The following is a 24407-nucleotide window of genomic DNA, read 5'->3' as shown; positions in this document are numbered from 1 at the left end:
AGGATGATAATGCTCCAAATAATTATCCTGAAAATTGCTGGAGTGAACAGATCTAGCTCTTTCCTCCCTTTTCTGTACAAAATGTATTTTGAGGTAGCCAAATAGAAAATTATGGAAAAGTTTTCTTTATACAGGATTTCTAGCTAAGAAATGCAGAAATAGCAATAGAAGTAGGTACAAATGTTTCAATAGCTTATAAAATAATCAACTACCCAGAATCATCAGCGCATGAAGACAATGGATAAAAGATGCATGGCAAAATGATGCCTGTAGAGAAACACTCATAATATTGGAACCCCGTTGCAAGAGAGAGACACCCAGACATCTGAACAGGCTTATGTGATGCAGTCACAATTTCTCAGCACTGTGTATGGAGTATTATGACCAAAGGCTGAATCTGGATTTCAAACTTGTTTGGATGACAGGACTGTTCACTGAAATTGGGGGGAAAATTCTGTTATTCATGATGAGCTCAAGGTGGTTTGAGATAGTCAAGGGAACCTGGAAAAGGAGATGGGAGAGCATTATAACAGACTCATCTGGGACTTCCCTTGTGGTCCAGTGGTTAAGAATCCGCCTTCCAATACAGGGGACATGGGTTCGATCCCTGGTTGGGGAACTAAAATCCCACATGCCGCGGGGCAACTAAGCCTGCGTGCCACAACTGGAGAGCCACGTGCCACAACTGGAGAGCCGCGTGCTGCAACGAAAGATCCCGTGTGCCACAACTAAGACCCGATGCAACAAAAAGTTTTTTAAAAAAGAAAAGAAAAAAGAAAGAACAGACTCAGGATATGAGTTAGGGCTGGACAGGGACACTTACTGGCAGGCTGAACAGCATGAAGAAGGACTAAGAGGGGAGAGGCCACAACATGGTAGGGAAGCCAATCCACTCATTTTATGGATCCAGCTTCCTTCCTTTATAGTCAGATGTGAGAGAGACAAGGCCAAATATCATATTGGTATTTCTAGGGCACAAAGGCAAGGGAGACACAGTGCAAGGAAAAGCCTCTGATAGTCCGATGGACAAAGGGTGGGGGAATGAATAAAATGAATGAAGAATGTGGGAAAGGATGGGATGCGGAGTATAGTAGAGAGAGTAATTTCAAGGGGAAGAAATATTCCTTTTCTCCTGAGTTGGGAAGACAATCTACAAGAAAACGTACATCACTATTATTCATTATGATTCATATTATTACACGGATAATACAAATAATTTATTTTTGTTGATCCCCTTCCTATGAGGAAGGCACTGTTCTATGCACTTCTGTGCATTATGTCATTACATCCTCAAGCAACACAAAGCCACAGAAATGATTATCATTCTATTTGTCAAGAGCAAAGTGAGAATTTTTAAAAAGTAACTATAGCACAGGGAACTATATTCAATATCCTGTAATCACCTATAATGGGAAAGAATCCAAAGATATATGTATATATGAATCAGTTTGCTGTACATCTGAAACTAATACAACATTGTAAATTAACTACACTTCGATTTAAAAAAATAGTAGTAGACTGATGAACAGAATATTTCAGATCCATTTAATTAGGTTAATTAGAAAATGACTCCAGCAAGGTGAGCTTCACGTTCTCAGCATCCCATGGGATTGTAAACCAAGCTCATTTTCTTATCTCCTCAGGAACACAGCAAACCACACGTCCCAGTCCTGGCACCCAGGTGTGGCCTCCTGTCAATGGCATGAGAGTGGAAGGGATGTCTGTGTGCAAGTGGTTATGACTTCTGCCCTCCTCTCTCATTTCTCCTATGCAAACAGGATGATGCCAGAGCAAACTTAAAGCCACATGGTGACAGGAGAAGGAACCTGGGTCCCTGAACAATTGTGCTCCCCAGAGCTCCATTCTGACCCACACTGGACCTTGATGTGAGCAAGAAACAACCAGGCCCCCAACGAGGCCACACTGAGGAGCTTCCCACAGACATCCAGAGGCAGGAGTTCCCTGCCTCTGGATGTCTGTGGGAAGCTCCTCAGTGTGGCACACATCCAGTCAGCTCGTGGTTGTCCTTGTGTACGCATACTTTGGTCTCCTTTTCAGGAACATGGTTTGAATCTTCATCTGCAAGCTTTAGGCATCTCTTCCTGTGGGCCTGGCCCTAAATGCTTCTATTTTGGCTTTTCCTCACAGCCTCCCCATGAAGCAGGTGCCTCACAGGCATCATTTTCCATAGGATGAAATCAACTCTCAGGGAGATAAATGTACTTGCTGAAAGGCAGGGATCTGATGAGCAGCTGAACAAAGTTGTACACCAGGTTGGCGGCATCTGGTGTCTGTAATGTATAACCACAAAGCTATGCAGCACTGCTCCAGAATGGGCCAAGTCCTGGCACGATGGTGATCTCTATTTAAAAAGACAGAAATATCATCAACCAAAGAAAATAAATTGATTATTTGAAGCTTAATCAAAAATAAAACTTTGCTGTTCAAGAGACAGTTAAGAAAGTGAAAACTCAAGTCACAACCTGGGGAAATATATTTGCAAGAAATATATGTGATAAATGACTGATTCTCAATTTATAAATAGTCCTTATACCAATAATAAAAAAATAACACAATTTAAAGTATTTGCAAAAGTTTTGAAGGTATAATCACCAAAGAAATATAAATGGTAAAGAAGAAAATGAAAATATGCTCCTTGTCATTAATCACCATTGTAAACACAATTTAAAGCCATAGTGAGGTACTACTACACACTCATTTGAATGACTAGAATTCAAGAACAGATAATACCAAATTGATAAAGATGTGAAACAGTTACTACTCTCATATATTTCTTGAGTGAATAGAAATTGGGTGACTTCCCTGGCGGCCCAGTGGTTAAGACTCCACGCTTCCAGTGCAGGGGGTGAGGGTTCAATCCCTGGTCCAGGAACCTAGATCCCACATGCCGTGCAGCCAATAATAGTAAAAATAATAGGGCTGCCCTGGTGGCGCAGTAGTTAATAATCTGCCTGACAATACAGGGGACACAGGTTCGAGCCCTGGTCCGGGAAGATCCCACATGCCTTGGAGCAACTAAGCCCATGTGCCACAACTACTAAACCTGCGCTCTAGAGCCTGTGAGCCACAACTGCTGAGCCCGTGTGCCACAACCACTGAAGCTGCGTGCCTAGAGCCCATGCTCCGGAACAAGAGAAGCCACCGCAATGAGAAACCCAGCCACTGCAACAAAGAGTAGCCCCCTCTCGCCGCAACTAGAGAAAGCCCGTGCACAGCAACGAAGACCGAATGCAGTCCCCCCCAAAATAAATAAATAAATAAAATAATAATAATAATAAATAGAAATTGGTAATTAACTTTAGAAAATACAACTGTACTCTTTTGAGATGGTATATATATACATATCATATGATATACACAGTAACTTCACTTGCAGATATATCCTTAAGAAAAATTAAATCATATAACTCAGAAACACTTCTGTGGAAATAGTCACAAAAATAGCAGCTTTATTCATAAAAGCCAAAACACAATATAATATTTGTGATTTTACTTTTATTTTTCCCCCATCATGTGCTAAAATATCTAAACTAATCCCAAGATAGAGTGGCTCATGCTACATCTCAAGTCCCCATGCTGGAACCTACCTCAATTTCTATTTTTTGTAAGTATTTGACTCTGTCAGAAGTGGAAACCTAAGGCCACCCAATCAGAATACGCCTGCTCAGCTTTAGTTTTTCACACCCTAGCTCCAAAACTTCCCTGTACCCCATATAAGAAAAGTTAACCCAGGTATGACCAATCAGCAATTGCCTAGTATGATTTCCTTGTCCTCAAGGACAGGAATTTTGTGTAAGTAATCTGTGCATTCTGAATGGCTCTTTGGAGCTCCTTCCTGTTTGCTACACTGGATGATTCCCAGTTTGTGAATAAGTACATAAAAGCCAACTGGATTCCAAGATTAATGACTCTGAAATTTTCCCTTAACACATATGTCAAGACTTTTTTCCTTTTTTAAAAAAGATAGATTTCTATGGTCCAAATATGTGGGGATTTTTTGTTTTGTTTTTTTTTTTTGCGGTACGCAGGCCTCTCACTGTTGTGGCCTCTCCCGTTGCGGAGCACAGGCTCCGGACGCGCAGGCCCAGCGGCCATGACTCACGGGCCCAGCCGCTCTGCGGCATGTGGGATCTTCCTGGACCGGGGCACGAACCCGTATCCCCTGCATCGGCAGGCGGACTCTCAACCACTGCGTCACCAGGGAAACCCCAAATATTTTTAATTCAATTTTATATTCTACTCTTGAATTTTTAATTTCTTTGCTTCCTTTCTTCTTGTTTTTGGCAGGTATAGCAATGCTACTTAGAGCTATCTGACATGTTCCCTGATTGATATACTGGTTTATGTAGTGCATATATCAATAGAAAGTAGTTTTTGCATGAAGGGACACAGGTTTTAAAGTAAATGTATAATACTAAACACTACTGCAAAATAATTTTAATAGATACCCAATGCTAGTTTATGATATTTACTAATATCTTCAGTGTTACCAACATTTACTTACTAACGTCAGACTTACTGAGTCTCATCAATCTGATTGGGTTCATTTGTATTTGCATTTTTTCCTGTTGGAAAATACGGTTCTTTTATTTTTAGAAAATTTAGTTTCTTTCTGGTAATTCTAATCTCAAGTGGCATACAAGAATTTTGCCTTCACGGGTTTTAAATATTTCTCTCATTAATTTGTAGTATTTATTGAATTTACTTATTATTTACATATTAATGCTTAAAAAGTATAGGTGGCTCAATATCTTATGTGTTTTCTTCTTATTTCAATTTTTATGACTTTTTAAAATAAAAGAAACCTGCTATTATGATATAGTTTGTGTATATGCTGTGATCATTTTTACATATGGGTTGAGAAGTCCTGCAAGGCATGCCAAATTAATAGTGCTGTGAAATGTGAAATAAAAAGGAGTCACTTATGTCAAGGGATTTTAACATGGAGATGGGAGGCTATTAATTAGTGAACCTCCTGCACTTTCCCATCATGTGAAACCATGAAGTTTTTTTTTTTTCTAACATCTTTATTGAAGTATAATTGCTTTACATTGTTGTGTTAGTTGCTGCTGTGTAACAAAGTGAATCAGCTATACATATACATATATCCCCCTGTCCCCTCCCTCTTGCGTCTCCCTCCCACCCTCCCTATTCCACCCCTCTAGGTGGTCACAAAGCACCAAGCTGATCTCCCTGTGCTATGTGGTTGCTTCCCACTAGCTATCTATTTTACCTTTGTTAGCGTATATATGTCCATGCCACTCTCTCACTTCGTCCCAGCTTACCCTACCCCCTCCCCGTGTCCTCAAGTCCATTCTCTACGTCTGTGTCCTTATTCCTGTCCTGCCCCTAGGTTCTTCAGAACCATTTTTTTTTCTTAGATCCCATACATATGTGTTAGCATACGGTATTTGTTTTTCTCTTTCTGACTTACTTCACCCTGTATGACAGACTCTAGGTCCATCCACCTCACTACAAATAACTCAGTTTCGTTTCTTTTCAGAAAGCATAAACTTTTGATCTGGGCCAACGTGCACCCCACTTTGCCTTTAAAATCTCTTGACTTTTATTCCCCAGCTGGACACCTTTTGGGTTGTCACTTGAATGTGTGTCCACAATTGCAAATCTTTGATCCCAAACAAATGTGTCATGCTTGATTAATGCTGCTCAGATTTACTTAGGTCCACAGTATCAACGACAGACTTCATTATCTAATTTTATATACTTATTCTCTTAGCCAATGATGACGAACTCAGGGGTATTTAGTTGCATATAATTCCCATTTTAATTTTTTATTCCAAAATATTATTGACTTGATTTTTCTTACTTGAAAATTCTTCCAAGATTTTTATAAAAACAACAACAACAAGTAGTACTGTGGCTACTTTCAGCCTTTTCACAACTGGAATGCTTTTTTGCTAATCCTGTATCAACTTTTATGTTGAAAGGTTATACATAAAGGCTTTGCTGGGTCTACTTTGATGTGTTTTTAATTTGTACTTCCCTCAAGGACAAGGTGCATTAATGCCCTGGGGCTTTTCACATCACAAACCGGCAGCGAGGGGAACTACATTACCCAGAAGCTTGCGTGGACCGGCCTTGTTCTCCTCTCCAATGAAGGCACCAAATTAAGGCTCTTCCGGATTTTGAACTAACCATGGGCGGGACTTCCGGCGTCTTTCTGATGGCGGTCGTTTGGCGGCTTTTGCTGCCGTCTGCAGGACCCGAGGCTCTAGGTCACTCGGTGGAGCGGAGCTTAGAGAAACTGGAAGGAGCCTGAGGGGGCGCCGTCCACACTGCCCAGGAGTGAGCGGGTTGCGGAACCCGCTTCCGGGATTTTCGGCCTAGGTCTCCGCCATTATCCTGCGCGTCTCCTGGCACCACCGCGCCCACAGGGTCCTATGTCAACCAACGCGGTGCAAGACCCGGCCCAGGTGACTGTTCCGCCCCCTCCCGCGCGCCCCCCCTGATCCTGACCCAAATCCTCAAGCCCCCAGGGAGGGTCTCCTGCTCAGGGCACTGGGGTTCAGTCCCCTGCTTCCAGAACTTTAGGTGTGCGTGTGTGGTGGTCCCATTTCTGATAGGATGTGTGACACAGTGTGGAGCGTGTTAAACGCTGTGAGCTTGGCCCGTGCAAAGCATTGGAGGTGCTCAAGAGCCGGGAGCATTCGGGAGTCCAGGACTTAGGCTGTCACCATATGGACATCAGTCCGCCAGTGACCTCCTCCCCCAGGGTAGGAGGTTCTTTCTGCAGGGACAGGGCATTTAAGGAGGAGTCAAGAGACTGCGTCAACTGAGCCAACAGTCATCATTCTGGGAACCATGGAGGGTTGTGAATAAATCAGGACGACCCTCTGAGTTTTAAAGTATTTCAAAGGCTGCTCAGGGGAGAACAGACTGGGGAGGGGGAGCTGAGGGTGAAGGCAGGGAGACCTGGGAGAGCCTAGTGCATTCCACTCCAAAGAGTAAGGTGGCTTCTGGATCAGAGTGGTGCCTATGGAAGTTGCTGACCTGAAACAAACAGCCTGCACGCTATTTCACTTGCAAAGATGGGGTTTTTTGTTTGTTTTTATTCCAGAATCATCAGGGAATTGCAATTGGGGTGTGCGACCAAGGTGAGCTAAGACTTTTATAGAGATTAAAGAAGGAAGTTAGAAGGGCTGTAGTCACCAAAGAGTCCATGGCTTTTCATTGTCCAAGTCCTTCCCAGGAAAGAAGAGAGTCTTTCTTCTGCCTTTTGGATACTGTTATTGTCTCAGGTCAGTGAGGGCTCCACCTTCCTGTGTGCCAACTTTAATTGAGGTTTCTGTTTATTAATTTTTTTACAAAGGAATTTAAGTAATAAGATTCCCAGTAAACCTTAAAGATAATTGGTAAGATTTCCTGGTGCTGTGAATGTGGCTCTGAGCTAAAGGACAGATTACAGTACAATAAAGGTTTTCTTTTGGCAGAGCATCTGGGAAGACTTGAGACCAGACTGATGTGAGAAGTCAGTTTTAGGGAGAGATTAAAAACTGGATTCGGGACATGCTGTTTCTGAGATCCCAAAGTTGAGGTAAAAATAGGAGCTGCTGGAATCTGTAATCTGGAATTGAGGGAGGAGGACACTGGCGGACTGATGTCCATGTGGTAACAGCCTAAGTCCTGGACTCTAGCCAAGACAGGATCTCAAATTTAGGAGGGAAAAGTTGTCACTTTTCTGTGCAAGGGGACCTCAGATGAAAGTAGAGAGACCTGGGGCTGGAGGGCAGGGCAGAGGGGGTGGGACTTTCTGAGGCTGCCTGAAGATGGGAGGGTCCTATGGTTCCAGGGCTTTCTGGGGAAGCAAGGGTATAAGGAGTAAGGAGCCTTACCTGGGATGGAGATGGAGAAGAAGGTGTGACGTGTAGCTTCACTGCTCTGAACACGCAGCTGACTGTCTATTCCTTGTGGAGCCAGAAAACGGTCAGCCAGGGTGGTGGAGCAGCTCAGGCCCAGTCAAGGGCACACGTGCCTCAGCTCTCCCAGGAAACTACAAGGTTAAAAATGTAGAGATTTGGGTTTCCCTGGTGGCACAGTGGTTGAGAGTCCGCCTGCCAATGCAGGGGACACGGGTTTGTGCCCCGGTCTGGGAAGATCCCACATGCCGCAGAGCGGCTGGGCCCGTGAGCCGTGGCAACGGGAGAGGCCACCACAACAGAGAGAGGCCCGCTTATCGCAAAAAAAAAAAAAAAAAAAAACAGAAAAAGAAAAAGTATAGATTTAGCAAGTTAATCTTGTGTAAACAAGTAATAACTGCTTAAAATGAGAATATATATCTGTGCTATAATAATATGCATATGTTTAGGTTTTATTTTGGGCTCTTCACCTAGAGCTCTGAACCCCTTGGAATTTCCTGGATTTAAGATTGTTTTTTGTTATTAACAACTAGCCTCTTTAATCACAAAGGAGTTTGACTTACGGTGGGTCCCCTAGATAACCTCAGGATTGGACTGGTCACCTGGAAAATAAGGTGAATAGAAGGTTAAACTTTCATCTCCACATGGGACCTCCCAAGGATCAGGGGGGAGCTGGAGATTAAGTGTAAAAACTGCTGAACAATGAAATTCAAGGTTCCTTCAGATTGGTGAACACATTGAAATGGTGGAAGTGCTGGGAGGGTGGCATGTACTGAAAAGGCCTAGAAACCCCCTGCTGCCCTCCATCCTCCCCAACCCTGACCTAGACGTCGCTTCCATTTGACTGTTCCAAAGTTGTACATTACAGTAAACCAGAAAAAGTAAGAAAAGTGTTTTCCTAACTTCATGGGTCATTTCAGCAAATTATCAAAACAGAGAAGGGGTTCATGGGAAACCCTGAATTTGTAGCCAAGTGGGACAGAAGTCCTGGTAGCCTGGGAACCAGGGGTCGGAACTGGCTTCTCAAAAGAGGGCAGTTTATGGGTTTGATGCCTTAAACCTGTGGATTCTGTCACTAAGTTCAGGTAGTGTAATAATAGGAATGAATTTTAGGGCACCATGGTGGTGTCATAAAATTAGATAATTGGTGGCTGAAAAAAGATACTTTGTCTCAGAAAGCCTTGAAAGACATGTAAGAAAAACCTAATTTTCAAAAACATTTATAGAAATCTTAATCCTGTGTTCTGTAATAGCTGAATCTTACCATGGGAGAGGTAATAATGCATTTGGTATGTACACATTATGAGTTAGACATCCTAAGTGTTGCCATTTACTTGAAGACACTGAGACTCAAAGAGGGTGAGTGTTTTTTTTCTTGCCACACCACACGGCATGTGGGATCTTAGTTCCCCAACCAGGGATGGCACCCGGGCTCCCTGCAGTGGAAGCTTGAAGTCTTAACCACTGGACCACCAGGGAAGTCCCAAGGATGTTGAATCTTTGTCTAAGGCTATCGAGTTGTCAAGCTATAGCTCTGAAGAGTGAGGATCTGAGGTCAGAGGTCAGCCTCAGATGACTCATGTCCAGGAAAAGGAAGGGAAGAAACAGCTCAGCCTTTACATCCTCACCATAATCACCTTTACCTCAGATACTCCCTCTTTTCACAGGTTCCCATGGTGGCAGCAGCATTTATGGTCCCTGGACAGGTAAGTGGAAGAAGCCCCAGTACCTACCCAGACATCATCGCTACCCCTAGTCCTGACACACAGATATAGGAGACAGTGTTGTCCTGGGATTATGGGCCCTTAGGTCTGGGCCCTGTCATCATCTCAGGCACAGGACCATTAATCAAAGCCAGAAGTTGTACAGAGGTGTTCCCATGTGTCCAGTGGAGAAGGTCAAGTGGTGACATGTCCTTGGGCACAGCCTGGAGATGAGACTGAGAGGGGAGTCTTCAGGGAACTGCCGAACCCATGACGTGGGCTGATAAATACTGAGGTCATTAGTCATTTCTGTGATGGCAGCCTGAGGAGCTGGGCCTCTCCTGAGGGGGCGGGTCCATGACACGTGGCCTCAGAAGAGGGAAGTGATCTGACGCTGGGTCTGAAGAGGCTGTTCTGCCTGCCGAGAGGAAGAAGACTGGGGGTGAGGGTGGAGCCGGGGGCCAAGTGGAGGGCACAGTCCTGTTGAATGTCGATTGTGACTGGATCCTGGCAATGGCTCTGTAGCAGGAGAGGAGGTGAGTCTCTGAATCTCGTTTGTGGTAGAGCTGATTTTCTGCTGTACAGGATGAGAGAGAGTAGTCTGACATGACCCCAGGATGTTTGCCTCTAGGTGACGGTGGGGATGCCATGTCTGAGACGGGAAGTCAGAAGTAGGAGTAATGGACAGAAGGACTGTCCAGAGTTCCTTGTCCCCAGGCTGAGTCTGAGATATTGCCGGGGTGTCTCGGGGAGGTGTCAAGTGGGCCACTAGAAACACACACCTGGAGTTCAGGAAGGATGGGGTTCAAGATTGAAGATACCCCTGAGAGGTGGATGGCATGTGGACCAGGTCAGATTACAGGCCCTCAGGTCATGTGTGGGTGCCATGAAAGTTGTAGAATGGGGAGGGACATGCCCTCCCTGGGCACGAGGACAGGGGTGGCTGTCATCACTAAGATGGATGAGGCAGTGCAGTGACCATGAGTGTGTGGGGGGTGGGAGTGGCCTCAGCGGAGGTCCTGGTCATGGTACAGAATTCGAAGGGGTGGATAAGGTATGGATTCAGAAGCTAAGCAGGAATGGAGGTCAGATGACAGGGAGGTAAGACCTGGGGCATTGTTTCCCCTCCATAGGCTCAGAGTCTTGTGATGACTGCGGTTGGAGCCTGAAGTGAGTGAGACTGGACGACAGACCAGCTGAGGGCAGATGAGCGCAGCTGGGACAGGGTCTTGGGCTGGGCTGGGGGGGTGTTTGGGGGGCTGGGCTTGGAATGAGAGGAGTAGAGAGAGGAAGGGGTGAGTGGTGCAGGGTCAGCACGTGGGACACTGTGGAGGACAAGGACTCGGGCATCTGACCCCGCAAGATGTCTGGGTGCTGATGTGGGAACAGGGATCAGGGCCATGTGGGGAAACAGAAAGTAGTACTGGGACTGCCTGTAGCAGTGGGTCCTGCAGAGGCCTGGGGAAGCACTGAGTTCTGGGTGGCACGAGGGGAACATGATGAGGTGCCGAAGGCCTGGGGCCGAGTTGGTGGCGTGGTGTGGCGTGTGGGTCATGGTCGGGCACGTGAGGGAGTTGTGACCCTGCAGGGCTGGGCAATGGAGAGGGAGGGAATGTGAGCATGGACTCAGGGCCCTTGTCCCCAGGCTTTACTCCAGGGGGCTGAGCACAAGTGTCATTGTGTGTGGTGTGATCTTAGGAGAGTCGACTCTGAGGAGAGTGGCTGGGGGTTTGTGTGGCAGCCTCAGAGCGTCTTGTGAGACTGCTTGTCTCCCTCTCTGTTTTAACTGAATGACATAACACTAGCAGGTTCCTGTGGCATCAGGGCCTGGTGTGTCCTCTGAGCTGGGTCACTGGGGTGGACGACCATGAACTGGGGATCCTGGTTGCAGAGGCTGCTGTGAACTCACTTGTCCCCCTCATGACAGGGCCATGTGATCTTTGAGGATGTGGCTGTGTCCTTCTCCCAGGAGGAGTGGGGTCTCCTTAACGATGCTCAGAGACTCCTGTACTGTGACGTGATGCTGGAGAACCTGTCACTTATAGCCTCCCTGGGTAAGGACCCCTGTTCCACACCGTTGCCCCGTATGGGACTCTGCCCTTCTTTTTGCATGGCTCACTCCATCCTTCCCAGCCTGGACCTTGGACATTGCTTACTTCCCCGATTTCCTGGCACTTGAGCTGCATTCCCCCCCCACCCCGTGTGTGTTCAGCCCTGTACCATAGGCTCTGAAGCCTTTCACAGAAGCCTTTGGTCTCAGAGGCTTGAAGCCTGTCCAGCTGATGCCACTTAGCTTTGCCACTGCTAGGTGTGTTGACTGTTCAGATGTGTGCAAGATCTGTGTCACACATTCTAATCCTTTTTTTGCACTGCCTGTGTCAGGAATTACAGACACTTACATGGTCAGCATTTGTGGTCAACCCTAGATTATTTTTGCAAGACTCCTTAAGGTTCTTCTAGTGATACATTTTTTTTCCTGAAATCTGTCATTGGTTGGTTCACTCTGGGCCAGTGTCTTTCTCCTAATGGCCCTATTTTCCTCTGAGGAGTTTGATCTGGTAGGGCTCATAGTCACCCAGCCTGAGCTGAAAGCTGGAGGGAACCCTGACGAGGTAGGCCCCTGTCTAGTCATAGGACGAGGGTTAATTACATCCTGAGCCTGGTGAGCAGGAGCTGTAGGAAGGCATGATATCATTGATGAGTTCTAATCCTACAGGGAAATGTCCTTTGCTCTCTCCTCTTTCAGCGTCAAGACTCATCATGCTCATACTTAATTTCTTTCTTCCACTTCTCCCCATTTTGACACTTTGCCCACTTTTCATTTCTACTGTGATTTCTGACTCCTGTTTTCCACCTTAGTGTCCTCCAAAACTCTCCTTTCCCCCTGTCTGCACTGTTCTCCAATTTTATGTATTTTTTATATTGTATATGCATATCGTTAATGTATCATGAGAGATACATGTTTACTTACATTGTCTTTGAACACTGATAGTCAGGTGTAATTGCATTTTCCTGGATTGAGACACGCATTCTACAGAGCTGACCCTTGTCACCACCAGAAAGTCCTGCTGAAAGCCATCTGCCTAGGAGTGGGTTGTTCTAGCCTCTCCTCCTGGCACGGCGCCACTACCTGGTATCCTGTGTTCTTGCTGGTTTGAGACATTTCCTGTTCTGCGACCATCAGAGACCTAGCATTGTAGAGTATCCCCTTCTACCACTTGACCCTTCCTCCCTTGTTTTAATAACAAACCCATGGGCTTATTCCTACATGTGTCATTCACAGATTTGTAGTGGACTCCTGTACCACCAACGTCTCCATACAGTTTATCAGCATTTTTGTGCTTTCAGGATGTTGGAGTGCATTAGGTACTGAGGAGACCACTTCTGAACAATGTGTTTCTGTAAAACAAGTGACACAAGACAGGAATCCAAATCCAGACCCATCTATCCTGAAGACTCTTACTTCAGATATGGGTGCCCTGGTAGAGAAATATGTTTTGTACCTGGCTGAGCACCAAGGAGTGCATCCTGGGCTGAAACCATCCTCTTCTGGGGCTTGTAGGAAAATGTTCACTTCTCACCTACAACAGCACCAGAAGCAGCCCAGTGGAGAGAAACACCTCAGAAGGGAAGAGAATGGGGCCTTGCTTGTGACGAGCTGCAAAGTCTTTTTACCCGACAATATGTTCACATGCGGAGAGATTGAGAAGGCTTTCTTAGGCAGCTTGGGCTTTCCCCAGCACCAGCCCTCCCACGATGGACAGCATCCAGGAAGAAGCAGGGAGAGCAGGGAGGTCTCTCACCCTGGACAAGGGCATTACGAGTGCAGCGAATGTGGCAAAGCCTTCAGTAAAAAGTATAAATTCACGGAGCACCTGAGAGTTCACACTGGAGAAAAACCTTATGGGTGCAGCGAGTGCGGCAAATTCTTCAGACTCAGGGGAGGTCTTTCTCATCATCGTAGAGTTCACACAGGAGAAAAGCCTTTTGATTGTGGTAAATGTGGGAAAGTCTTCATCTACAAATGTAAACTTGTTCAGCACCAAAGAGTCCACACTGGAGAAAGACCCTATGAGTGTAATGAATGTGGGAAAGCCTATGCCCGCAAGGATTCACTTGTCCAGCACCAAAAGGTCCACACTGGAGAGAAACCTCATAAATGCAGTGAATGTGGGAAGCTCTTCCTTTACAGAAATAAACTTCTTGTGCACCAGAGGATCCATACTGGAGAAAAGCCTTTTAAGTGTACCGAATGTGGGAAGTCCTTCAGTTATAAAACCAGTCTTATTATCCACCAGAGAACCCACACTGGAGAAAGGCCTCATATGTGCAGTGAGTGTGGGAAAGCCTATGTCAACAAAAAAAGTCTTATTGTACACCAGAGAATTCACAATGGAGAAAAAGTTTATGGGTGTAAGAAATGTGGGAACTTCTTTATAAGCAGCTTTGCCCTCAATAAACACCAGAATGTTCACACTGCACAAAGGCGTTATGAGTGCAGTGAATGTGGGAAAGCTTTCAAGAGGAAAATCAGACTTGCTGAGCACCAGAGAATCCACACTGGAGAAAGACCCTATGAGTGTAATGAATGTGGGAAAGCCTTCAAGCTGAAGAATACACTTGTTAGCCACCGAAATGTCCACACTAGAGCAAAGCCTTTTCAGTGCAGTGAATGTGGGAAGCCCTACAGTAACAAAACAAGTCTTGTTGTCCACCAGAGAATCCACACTGGAGTAAAGCCTTTTCAGTGCAATGAATGTGGGAAGCCTTACAGTTACAGAACAAGTCTTATTGTCCACCAGAGAATCCACACTGGAGAAAGGCCTTATGAGTGTAGTTCTTTGTATGTAGCTCCAAGCTCATAAAAAAGAGGAAAGTTCACACTGGAGAAATGTCTTCTGGACTTATGTGTTCCTTCACTTGAGTTAATATCTAGCACCACAACTCCTGTGTTGTAGAGTAGGTGAACATTTAACTTATGTGGGGTCAAACTTTTTTGTGTGTGTGTGGTACACGGCCCTCTCACTGTTGTGGCCTCTCCCGTTGTGGAGCACAGGCTCCGGATTCTCAGGCTCAGTGGCCATGGCTCATGGGCCCAGCCACTAAGCGGCATGTGGGATCCTCCTGTACAGGGGCACGAACCTGTGTCCCCTGCATCGGCAGGCGGACTCCCAACACTGCGCCACCAGGGAAGCCCCAGTCAAACTTTTTACAGTGGTAGTATCCTTTTACAGTCTTGCCAGAAACACCAGAACCCAAGTTCCCATTCTTTCCATTCTTACCAACACTTGGTATGTGCAGGGTTTCTAATTTTTGTGACATCGTAGGTGTATAGTGGTATCAAGTGATTTTAATTTGCATTTCCCTAGTGACATGATGCTGAGTGGTCTTCCATGTGTTAATTTCCAGCCATATATTGTTATTGAAATTTCTATTCATTTGATTTGTTGTTCTAATTACTGAGTTTTGACATTTCTTCATGAATTATTGAATACGGTCCTCTAATGGAAATACTTAGCAATACTTTCTTCCAGAATTGGTCTTGTCTTTTCAATTACTTTTCCAGAGAAAAAGTTCTTAATTTTAGTGTAGTCTAATTTGTCCATTCTTATACTTTTTCCCGTTTCCTCCTGTAACTTTTATGGTTTAGGGTTTTTATTGATGCAAAGGAATCATTTTCAATTAATTGTGGGAGTTATTTTTTAAAATATAGACACCCAATTGCTGCAGTGATACTGATTTAAAAGATTATACCTTTTCCCCTGAATTGCTTTAGTATCTTCATTGAAGGTCAATCATTTATGTATATGTTTATTTCTGGAATTTCTATTCTGTTGCATTTATCTACTTTATTTATGCCAGTATTTTCATGTATTAACTAATTTGTTTTTATAGTATGTCTTGAAATCAAGGTTGTATACTCCTTTGACTTTCTTTTTTTCAGTCATTATAGCCTTTCTTGGTTCTTTGCTTTTCCATATGAAGTTTAGAATTCACTTTTCAGCTTATACAGCACAAAAAATCCTACTAGGAGTTTCACTGGGCTTGCATTTAGTCTTCAATTTATTTTTATTTTTATTTTTTGGCTGTTCCATGCAGCTTATGGGATCTTAGTTGCCTGATCAGCAATTGAACCCAGGCCAGGGCAGTGAAAGCGCTGAGTCCTAACCACTGGACCTCCAGGGAATTCTCCTAATCTTTAATTTAGAAAGAAATACTGAGTGTCCCAATCCATGAACATGATACATCTCCTTTTATGTAGATCTTATTTAATTTTGGATGGAAATGTTTTTAGATTTCTTTTTATAGGTCTTGCATATGTATTTTCTAAATCTGATAATATTGTGAATGAGAATTAAAAAATTTTTCTTTGTGAAATGTTCAGTGCTAGTACACTAAGAGAGATATCAAACTACGGATAGAAGTGAGCCTTCTTAATCCTACAACATCTACAAAGAGTAATTAGAAATACTATACCTTTGAACCATTATTAAACTTGCCACTAGAATAAAAGGAGGGCAGCTGCTCATTGTTCTCTTATTCAGTATCATCCTGGAGTTCCAATTTCATTCAATACGAAAAAAAAAACCTGGCAAAATAATGAATATGTAGCAATTGGAAAGGAAGAAAACACCTAAAATATATCCTCAGTTTTCATCTTCACTATGAATCCAAATATGGACACTCATTTTAGTGCCTCAACCCATCATAAACTCATAATTGTTTCATCACCCATTCGCTGACCTTCTTACTTCCTTAGGACCCATCACCTTCTATTACGCTATGCAACTTAATATCATAGAAGAACTGCTTATTTTATTTTTCTATCAAATACAGAGTAAGTTCCAGTAGGAAAATATGTATTTACATGTTGTGCACTGATACATTCTGTATTCCTAGAAACATGTCTGAAACACATATGGTACTTTTTTATTTTTGGCCTTACTGCGTGGCATGTGGGGTCTTAGTTCCTGGACCAGGGATCAAATCCTTGCCCCCTGAAATGGAAGTGCAGAGTCTTAACCACTAGAACGCTGGGCAAGTCCCCCATGTGGTACCTACTGACATCTTAAAATATGGAACAAAATGATAATGCACATTTAACATTCATTTGCACAACTGTGGGTGTACTTTCTAACTCTCCTCACCCTGCTTTTTCCTTCAGTTTTACTACCATGAATGCTCTGAGTTATAGGAAGAAATTATGTTTTGTGAAAAGCCTTTAAATCTACTAAAAAATCCCCAGTAGACATTTTAGTGGTTTCCTTCTCTCACTTATTAGATGTCAGGTGTGTGTGTGTTTTTTTTCTCCTCACATTCCAGTGGGATTTTGATTATTTCAAAAACAAGTTTTCCACCATCAATTTCTGCCAGTCCTCATGGATATCTATCTCATTAAGCACTTTTATTATTTTATTTTTTTTTAGTTTATTTATTTCTTTTTGGCTGCTTTGGGTCTTTGTTGCTGTGCGTGAGCTTTCTCTAGTTATAGCTAGTGAGAGCTACTCTTCGTTGCAGTGTGCAGGCTTCTCTTTGGGATGGCTTCTCTTGTTGTGGAGCAAGGGCTCTAGGTGCGTGGGCTTCAGTAGTTGTAGCGTATGGGCTTAGTTGCTCCGTGGCATGTGGGATCTTCCCGGACCAGGGCTCAAACCCATGTCCCCTGCATTGGCAGGCCGATTCTTAACCACTGCGCCACCAGGGAAACCCTAAGTACTTTTAATAGCTCTGGATAGTTACACAGTCTGAAATGTTTTTCTGAGTTTGTCTCCTCTCCATATGCAGACACTGTCAGTGCACTTACAGGTGACGTAATCACTTCCAAGGAGCAGATGACATCGTGGGGTTCTAAACCTTTATCTCAGGCTTACATGTCCCCATTGCACACTCAGATGCTGCCATGGCATCCTTGTTATGGGAGCAAATACACATTTGGTAAGTATCTCTTCAGGTATCTGATTCTTAGAAAACATTTTTGTCAGAAAACTGGAAATTAACTCTTTCTAAAATAAATTGCACTTCCTGAGGTCAGGACAATAAAAAAGGAACAATCTTATATAGGTTATAGATATAGACAGACATAAGAACAAAGCCATAAAAACAGGAAAGGCATTTGCTGAGGAAACCAGAGGCATGTTGCCCCTCATCAACGTGCATCAGGAGTGCCTGACAGTTCCCCTCTCTCCTCAGTTGCATTGTTTTGAAACTTGTTTCACTGGCTTCTCACTAAACACACTGATCATAAACAGGGTTCACTGTAGAGGCTTCATGATAAGGTAGGTTGTGAGTAATAAGATGAAGAAGATAAGCTCCTACTCTGAGTAGATGCCTAGTGTCTTGTATCTGCTGATGAGGGGCATGTTGTGTCATGGAGACTTGAATGATGTGTCTCTAAATTTTTATCCTTGGTGAAATGCTGTTCATTGCATCTCAAGTACTTGGATGTTCTCTTTATCATAATAATCAACACTCTCTACCCTCCCAGGGCCTTGGCTTCCATTCCTCACCTATAAAAATGGATCCATTCTTCTGTCATCTGTATGTCTATCATCCACCTATATGTCTACCATCTATATATCTATCTCTATCATCTTTGCCTTATTGTGATTTCATTTCAATGACATGTCCCATTTATAAGATAATTTTCTTAAACAGAAAATAAAAATTTGGACCAGACATCCTCTTAGAAGAATGGAGTCACCCTGTGCTCAATGAGAACAGGGCATTTAATTTAGACCCTTCCTGTGTCTCTGCAGAACCTCTATGATCAGGGGAAGTTGTCAATCATTACTACCTGTGACTCACTGGAGGTCATTAAGAGTGGACTTATCCACAACCTAAGCAATGTCATGGTTGTTAGACTCAGATTTATGCACACTCCCAAATTCCCACGGGAAATTCTACTGGCATAAGTTTTTGTTATTTAACTTCATCTTGTGATTCTTATCAAGATTTCTGGTTCTTTCTTTTGTCCCTTATTTTGCTTCATTTTCTAGTTTTGTAACCTATTTTCATCACACTGGTGATATTTTTTACTTCAACCTTAAATAGTATTATAAAACTAATGTTTACTATGAATATTTTGAATGAACCCACTGGTGTATAAAGTTAAACTGAATAATGATATTGATACACTACTCTCCTCCTCCCTTACAAAGTCCGCATCCCAGGGAAGCAACACTTCACAATTGGTGAGGATCTCTCCAGACAGAAGTGACAACTTCATAGAAATATTTGATAAGATCTCAGAGAACACCCCATAACCACTGGACCACCAGGGAATTCCCTCCCTTGGATTTTTTAATTGAAGTATTTATTGTGAAAATCAGTGATTCACATGCAAGGGTAAGAATGCAGAGAGGGAGTTCCCTGGTGGTCTAGTGGTTAGGATTTGGTGCTTTCACTGCCGTGACCCAGGTTCAATCCCGGGTTGGGGAACTGAGATCCTGCACACCTTGTGGCACAGAAAGGAGAGGACAAAGGAAGGGAAAGGGAAGGTAAGGAATCAGAGAGATCCTGTGTGTACTTTACCCAGTTTCCCCAATAGTAAGACTATATTATATCACAACAATTATATTGACGTTGATACTATCACCTGATCTTATTCAGATTCCTCTAGTTGTACTCAGGTTGTGGTTTTATCCCTCTTTTTTTTTTTTAAGTTTTATTTTATATTGGGCTATAGTTGATATCCCTCTGGGTTAAGCCACTTTCTTTATCCTGGATATACCATCAAGGCAACACAAAATCTCTCTCAATTTTTCTTCCATTTTACTTTTTATGTTATGGATTTTAAAATTCCATTTTGATTGAGCATTGTTTGTTTAAACTTTATGGGAAATACTTAAATTTGTACAAACTCAAAACTACAACACAAGGAAATTTCATCACTTTTGTTCCTGTCCTTCCAATCTGTTAAATCTCTGTCCCTATATTTATACTCTTCTACTTGACTCAAAAAACATGGTATATGTTCACTGTTATACACTGTTCTGGACCATAGTTTTTCACTTAATAATACATCCTGGTAAGGGAACTCTTGACACTGTTGGTGAGAATGTAAATTGTTGCAGCCACTGTGGGAAATAGTATGATGGTTTCTCAAAAAAACTAAACATAGAACTACCATATGATCCAGCAATTCTTCTCCTGGGTATATATCTGAAAAAAACCAAAAACATTAATTCAGAAAGATACATGCACCCCAATATTCATAGCAGCATTATTTACAATTACCAAGATATGGAAGCCATCTAAGTGTCCATCAAGAGATGAATGGGTAAAGATGTGGGGTGTGTGTGTGTGTGTGTGTGTGTGTGTGTGTGTGTGTATACACACACACACACACACACACACAATGGAATACTACTCAGCCATAAAAATGAATGAACATTTACCATTTGCATCAAGACGCATGGACTTGGAGAACATTATGCTAAGTGAAATAAGACAGAGAAAGACAAATACTGTATGATATCACTCATATATAGAATATAAAAAATAAACTAGTGAATAAGACAAAAAACAGTCTTACAGATAAAGAGAACAAACTAATTGTTACTGGAAGGAAGAGGGTGGGGAAAATAGGGATGGGGGATTAAGAGGTACAAACTACTATGTATAAAATAAATTAGCTACAAGGATATATTGTACAAGAGAGAATATAGCCAATATTTTATAATAACTATAAATGGAGTATAACCTTTAAAAATTGTGAATCACTATGTTGTACACCTGAAACATATAATATTGTACATTTTCTCTCTCTCTCTCTGTCTCTCTCTCTCTCTATATATATATATGTATGTGTGTGTGTGTGTGTGTGTGTGTGTGTGTATATATATATATATATATATATGTATGTATATATCCTGGAGAAAACTTCACAGAGTCAGTTCTACAGCAATGCATTGTATGTGTTCCTGAAAACCACCAAGTTATGCAAAATCCAACAAAATCACAAGGTCTATTGAGACCCTTGAAATACCTTCAGTAAAACAAAAAATAAAATGGAAGCCTAATATATGTGGTACTACAGTTTGACACGTTAAAAGTTTGAGAAACAAACAAACAAAAAATACCGTAACAAATATGGTCCTTGACCTTCATTCTGTCGTTGGCACATGTGTAATTACAAACACTGGGCCCTGTAATAATTTATTTAAATAGTCCCCATCATTTCTGTTTAGTCAGTCTCTGTCTTCCCTGTAACATTTTATGGGGCATATTCTATCCTAAGCATAAATATGTCACTTCAAACTTTGAAATTAACTACCCTCAAGTATCTCCATATTCTGGTGTACATGGCCACAGCAAGAATTTCTGTGCTGTCTTGGTTTTCAGACTTACAGCTGTTGTCCAGGGGTTCCATCCTCAGCCAGACTTACAGCTGCTGTCCAGGGGTTCCATCCTCAGCCAGACTTACAGCTGCTGTCCAGGGGTTCCATCCTCAGCAGAGGAGTCAGGTAATGCCCTTCAGTCAGCCCTGCACCTCCTCTTCCCTGTACTGCAAAAAGTGAAATCTTTTTTGGCAAGGCTGAAAGGGCCTTAAATATTGCATGGGAGACACTTTCTATGTTCCAGAAATGGTTTAGGAAATCTGGAAGGAACTCGAATTAAGAAACTAGACACTTTCAGGTCTGTACAATTAATGGGCACCAATCTAACTGCTATATATAAGTTTGCCTCCAGCAGGTTAATATTTCCCACAAATGTTCCCCTGCAACTCGTCCTGGAGACTGGGTCCTACTGAAACACTGGAAAACTAAGCATCCAGAAGACCAGTCCATATTTGCTGGGCCAGACCTCATAAGGAACGACACAGGGAACAGAAACCACGCTGTTGAAGAAAACCATGACCAATATCATCCAAATCCTGGCTGGTTCCAGATCTCCGATACTGACTTCTCTGAATGGGCAATGAACCCCTACAGACCTTAAGTTGCTTTCAGAAGGAAGTTACGAGAAAGAAATTAAGGTGAGGGACTTCCCTGGTGGTCCGGTGGTTAAGAATCTGCCTTCCAATGCAAGGGACGTGGGTTCGATCCCTGGTCGGGGAACTAAGATCCCACATGCCATGGGCCAACTAAGCCCGTGCACTCTAAAGCCCGTTCGCCACAACTAGAGAGCCCGTGTGCTGCAACTGCTGAGCCCACGCACCACAATGAAAGATCCCATGTGCTGCAACTAAGACCAAACACAGCCAAGTAAATAAAATAAATAAATAAAATATTTTTTAAAAAGAAATTAAGGTGAATGGTACCAAAGCTCTTGTTCAGTCAATAGGATTGTCTGCTGGCTTTATATACTGTTAACCTAACTGCATGCCTGACATTTATGACTGAGGAACTCTAAATCTTTGTGGGGATATCTATGCTCCTAGTGGAATGGCTACAGTGGTGACTTTGGCAAAGTAAAATTCTTCAGAAGGTAATGCCCCAAGGCAAAGCAACAAATAATTAGCTCACTAGATCACCAGAATGAGTGTTCTTTTCTTTTGCTATATTTCCTCTGTGATTTTATCCTTCCAGGTTTGGAAGAATAATTAGGATTTCTCAAACATTGGGAAAAACAGGCAATCTTTCTAGATGTTGGCTAAGTCATCTAAAACCTTTTTCTGTATGTAATCATGCTGACCCCTTGGTTGTGCCTGTCATGAGTGTTTTGGCCATCCTGAACTTCACTATGATTATGAATTAAAAAAAAAAAACTTCAGATGTACTCTGGGAAAAAGCTGACTCATTAGCCAAAGTAGTCCTAGATAATTGTATAGCTCCAGATTATATACTAGCTGAACAGGGTGAAGTTTGTGCTATTGCTAATACCTCTTGTCATGTATACATTAATGCCTAAGCTGAAGTGGAAACTCATATAGACAAAATCAGGCAACAGACTACTGGCTACAGCAAATATCCCAGAAGTACTGGGTCCAAACTTGTTTCCAGGACTATTTTCCTGGATCCAATCTCTTAGGAAATATATGCTCATGGATCCCATCAGGAATAAGGTCTATATTATAGGGATTAGTGAACTAGGTGGTGTTGTTTTATGCTTGCTAGGATTTATATTCCTTCTTGTCAGAAATCTACTTGCTGTTTGTCTCATATGTTTAAGCCCCAAACCCCAACCCATATGAACATAAAGGCCCAGAACAAAAGCCTTGGCCTCATCTAGGGAATCATGAGTATTTGCAATCAAATAAGAAACAGTTTCATTCCTCAAGCCCATATCAGGCCTATGCCTCTTCTGCAGGAAGTAGCCAGAGTAGTCATTGCCCCTCTTCCCTTAAGACTGAGTAATGATCAAAAGGCAGGGGCTGGGGGTGGTGTGATGAACTGGGCGATTGAGATTGACATGTATACACTGATGTGTATAAAATTGATGACTAATAAGAACCTGCTGTATAAACAAATAAATAAAAATTTTTTTTAAAAAAAGATGGGGTATTGAAACTATTCCTTATAGGGTTAAAAAACCCATCCTGAAACGGTGCCCCATAGGGTTAACAGAAATTGGTGACTAACAGAAATTCTTGAACTTGTCTGACAGAACAGGAGATAATGGAGCAGCTAGTTGAAAACACCTTGGCTTGTAACACAACAAAAGTGGCTGAAAATAGATGAAACCAATGTGGCCAAACCAAGTATGCACAGAATAGACTTGGTTGTCTGATAAATGACCTTCAACTTTACAGCCCCAAATTCCCCCAAACGTTTCATACCAACTCCTCTTGAATTTGCACGTGTCCCTGAAAGCATGTAGCTCCATTGTGCCTGCACAGAACGATGATTATTTTACCTTTTCCTGCCTCCAATCACCTTCCCTATACCACTGACCACACTACACTCTTCACCCATAAATGGCCCAAGTTCTCCATCTCCTGAAATGTGTATTTGGTATTTGTTCTCCAATCTCCTCACTTGGCTGCCTTGTACAAATAAAAATAAGCCCTTTCTCTGCTGCAAACCTCCACATCTCAGTATTTGGCTTGCTGCACATTGGGCAAACGGACCTGGTTTGGTAACATGTTTTTCTTCACATAAAATTTGTTTCTATAAATGCAAAATAAAAGAGACTTTATTTTCTCTGAATGAGAATGAATGTTAACTTTTACAACTGAGAGAAATTTAGAAACATACTAGACTTTGGCTAACAACACATGCCCCTCGCCCCCTTTGCAAAACAAAGGAACACCACCAAAAGCACTTATGCATAGCAGCAGCTATCATTCTCAAACTCAGCATCTGGGAACCCATCTTCCCTGTCTTACTGCTCATCACATGCTTGTAGGAAGAAATCTTTAGAGTGAAACCTGTGAGGTTCAGTGTGCTTACTAGGGATAAGTGAGAGATGTTTTCATAAAAGGTTGGTAACAGGAGGAGAAACGAAAATCTCCAGCAGCCCTGAAGCAGGTGGACAAGTGTGGTGATAGCCTCTGGTTCCCTTAACAAATGTCTTTCCTTTCCTGTTTTTGTCTGTTTGTCTGCTATCTGTCTCTCTAAATTTTTTAATATTTCAACCTCAGAAAGCCTAATTATTTTTTAAAATGCTTATTTATTTATTTTTGTCTGTGTCAGGTCTTTGTTGCTGTGCATAGGCTTTCTCTAGTTGGCGAGCAGGGGCTACTCTTTGTTGCGGTGCACAGGCTTCTCATTGTGGTGGCTTCTCTTGTTGCCAAGCACGGGCTCTAGGCACGCAGGCTTCAGTAGTTGTGGCTCATAGGCTCTAGAGCACAGGCTCAATAGTCGTGGCACATGGGCTTAGTTGCTCCATGGTATGTGGGATCTACTCATTGTGGTGGCTTCTCTTG

The 24407-nt window shown here is 42.8% G+C and overlaps 1 protein-coding gene and 1 long non-coding RNA gene across 3 annotated transcripts; one reads left to right on the top strand and one right to left on the bottom strand.

Annotated features, from left to right (window-relative positions):
- Positions 1 to 1268: 1268 nt before the first annotated feature.
- LOC132593903 (uncharacterized) lies at positions 1269 to 10464 on the bottom strand. Its single transcript, XR_009559938.1, has 4 exons — positions 8462 to 10464; positions 7875 to 8032; positions 6098 to 6420; positions 1269 to 2362 (listed from the first exon to the last, which is right to left on the bottom strand). It is a non-coding gene; the product is annotated as an uncharacterized lncRNA (long non-coding RNA).
- On the top strand, positions 6189 to 21074 carry LOC115847994 (zinc finger protein 549-like). 2 transcript variants are annotated; one of them, XM_030848275.2, is made up of 5 exons: positions 6189 to 6455; positions 7100 to 7136; positions 9566 to 9604; positions 11529 to 11655; positions 12950 to 21074. In XM_030848275.2, the coding sequence occupies exons 3-5, from the start codon at positions 9572 to 9574 to the stop codon at positions 14464 to 14466; spliced, it is 1677 nt and encodes a 558-aa protein (XP_030704135.1). In that variant the 5' UTR covers positions 6189 to 6455; positions 7100 to 7136; positions 9566 to 9571; the 3' UTR covers positions 14467 to 21074. The 2 variants fall into 2 exon arrangements, with proteins under 2 accessions (XP_030704135.1, XP_030704131.1); XM_030848271.2 differs by lacking the exon at positions 7100 to 7136.
- Positions 21075 to 24407: the final 3333 nt, after the last annotated feature.

Source organism: Globicephala melas, chromosome 19 (assembly GCF_963455315.2).
Source record: "Globicephala melas chromosome 19, mGloMel1.2, whole genome shotgun sequence".
NCBI classification, from domain to species: domain Eukaryota; kingdom Metazoa; phylum Chordata; class Mammalia; order Artiodactyla; family Delphinidae; genus Globicephala; species Globicephala melas.
Note: the sequence above shows the minus strand (reverse complement) of the source record. Positions and strands in the feature narration are given on the sequence as shown.

Bases quoted from the DNA above. Each gene is read 5' to 3' on its own strand.
- LOC115847994 (XM_030848271.2), top strand. From the start codon at position 6,423: ATGTCAACCAACGCGGTGCAAGACCCGGCCCAG. The intron at 9,605-11,528 runs GTAAGTGGAAGA...CCCTCATGACAG, and splicing joins CATTTATGGTCCCTGGACAG to GGCCATGTGATCTTTGAGGA. The intron at 11,656-12,949 runs GTAAGGACCCCT...TTGTGCTTTCAG, and splicing joins GTCACTTATAGCCTCCCTGG to GATGTTGGAGTGCATTAGGT.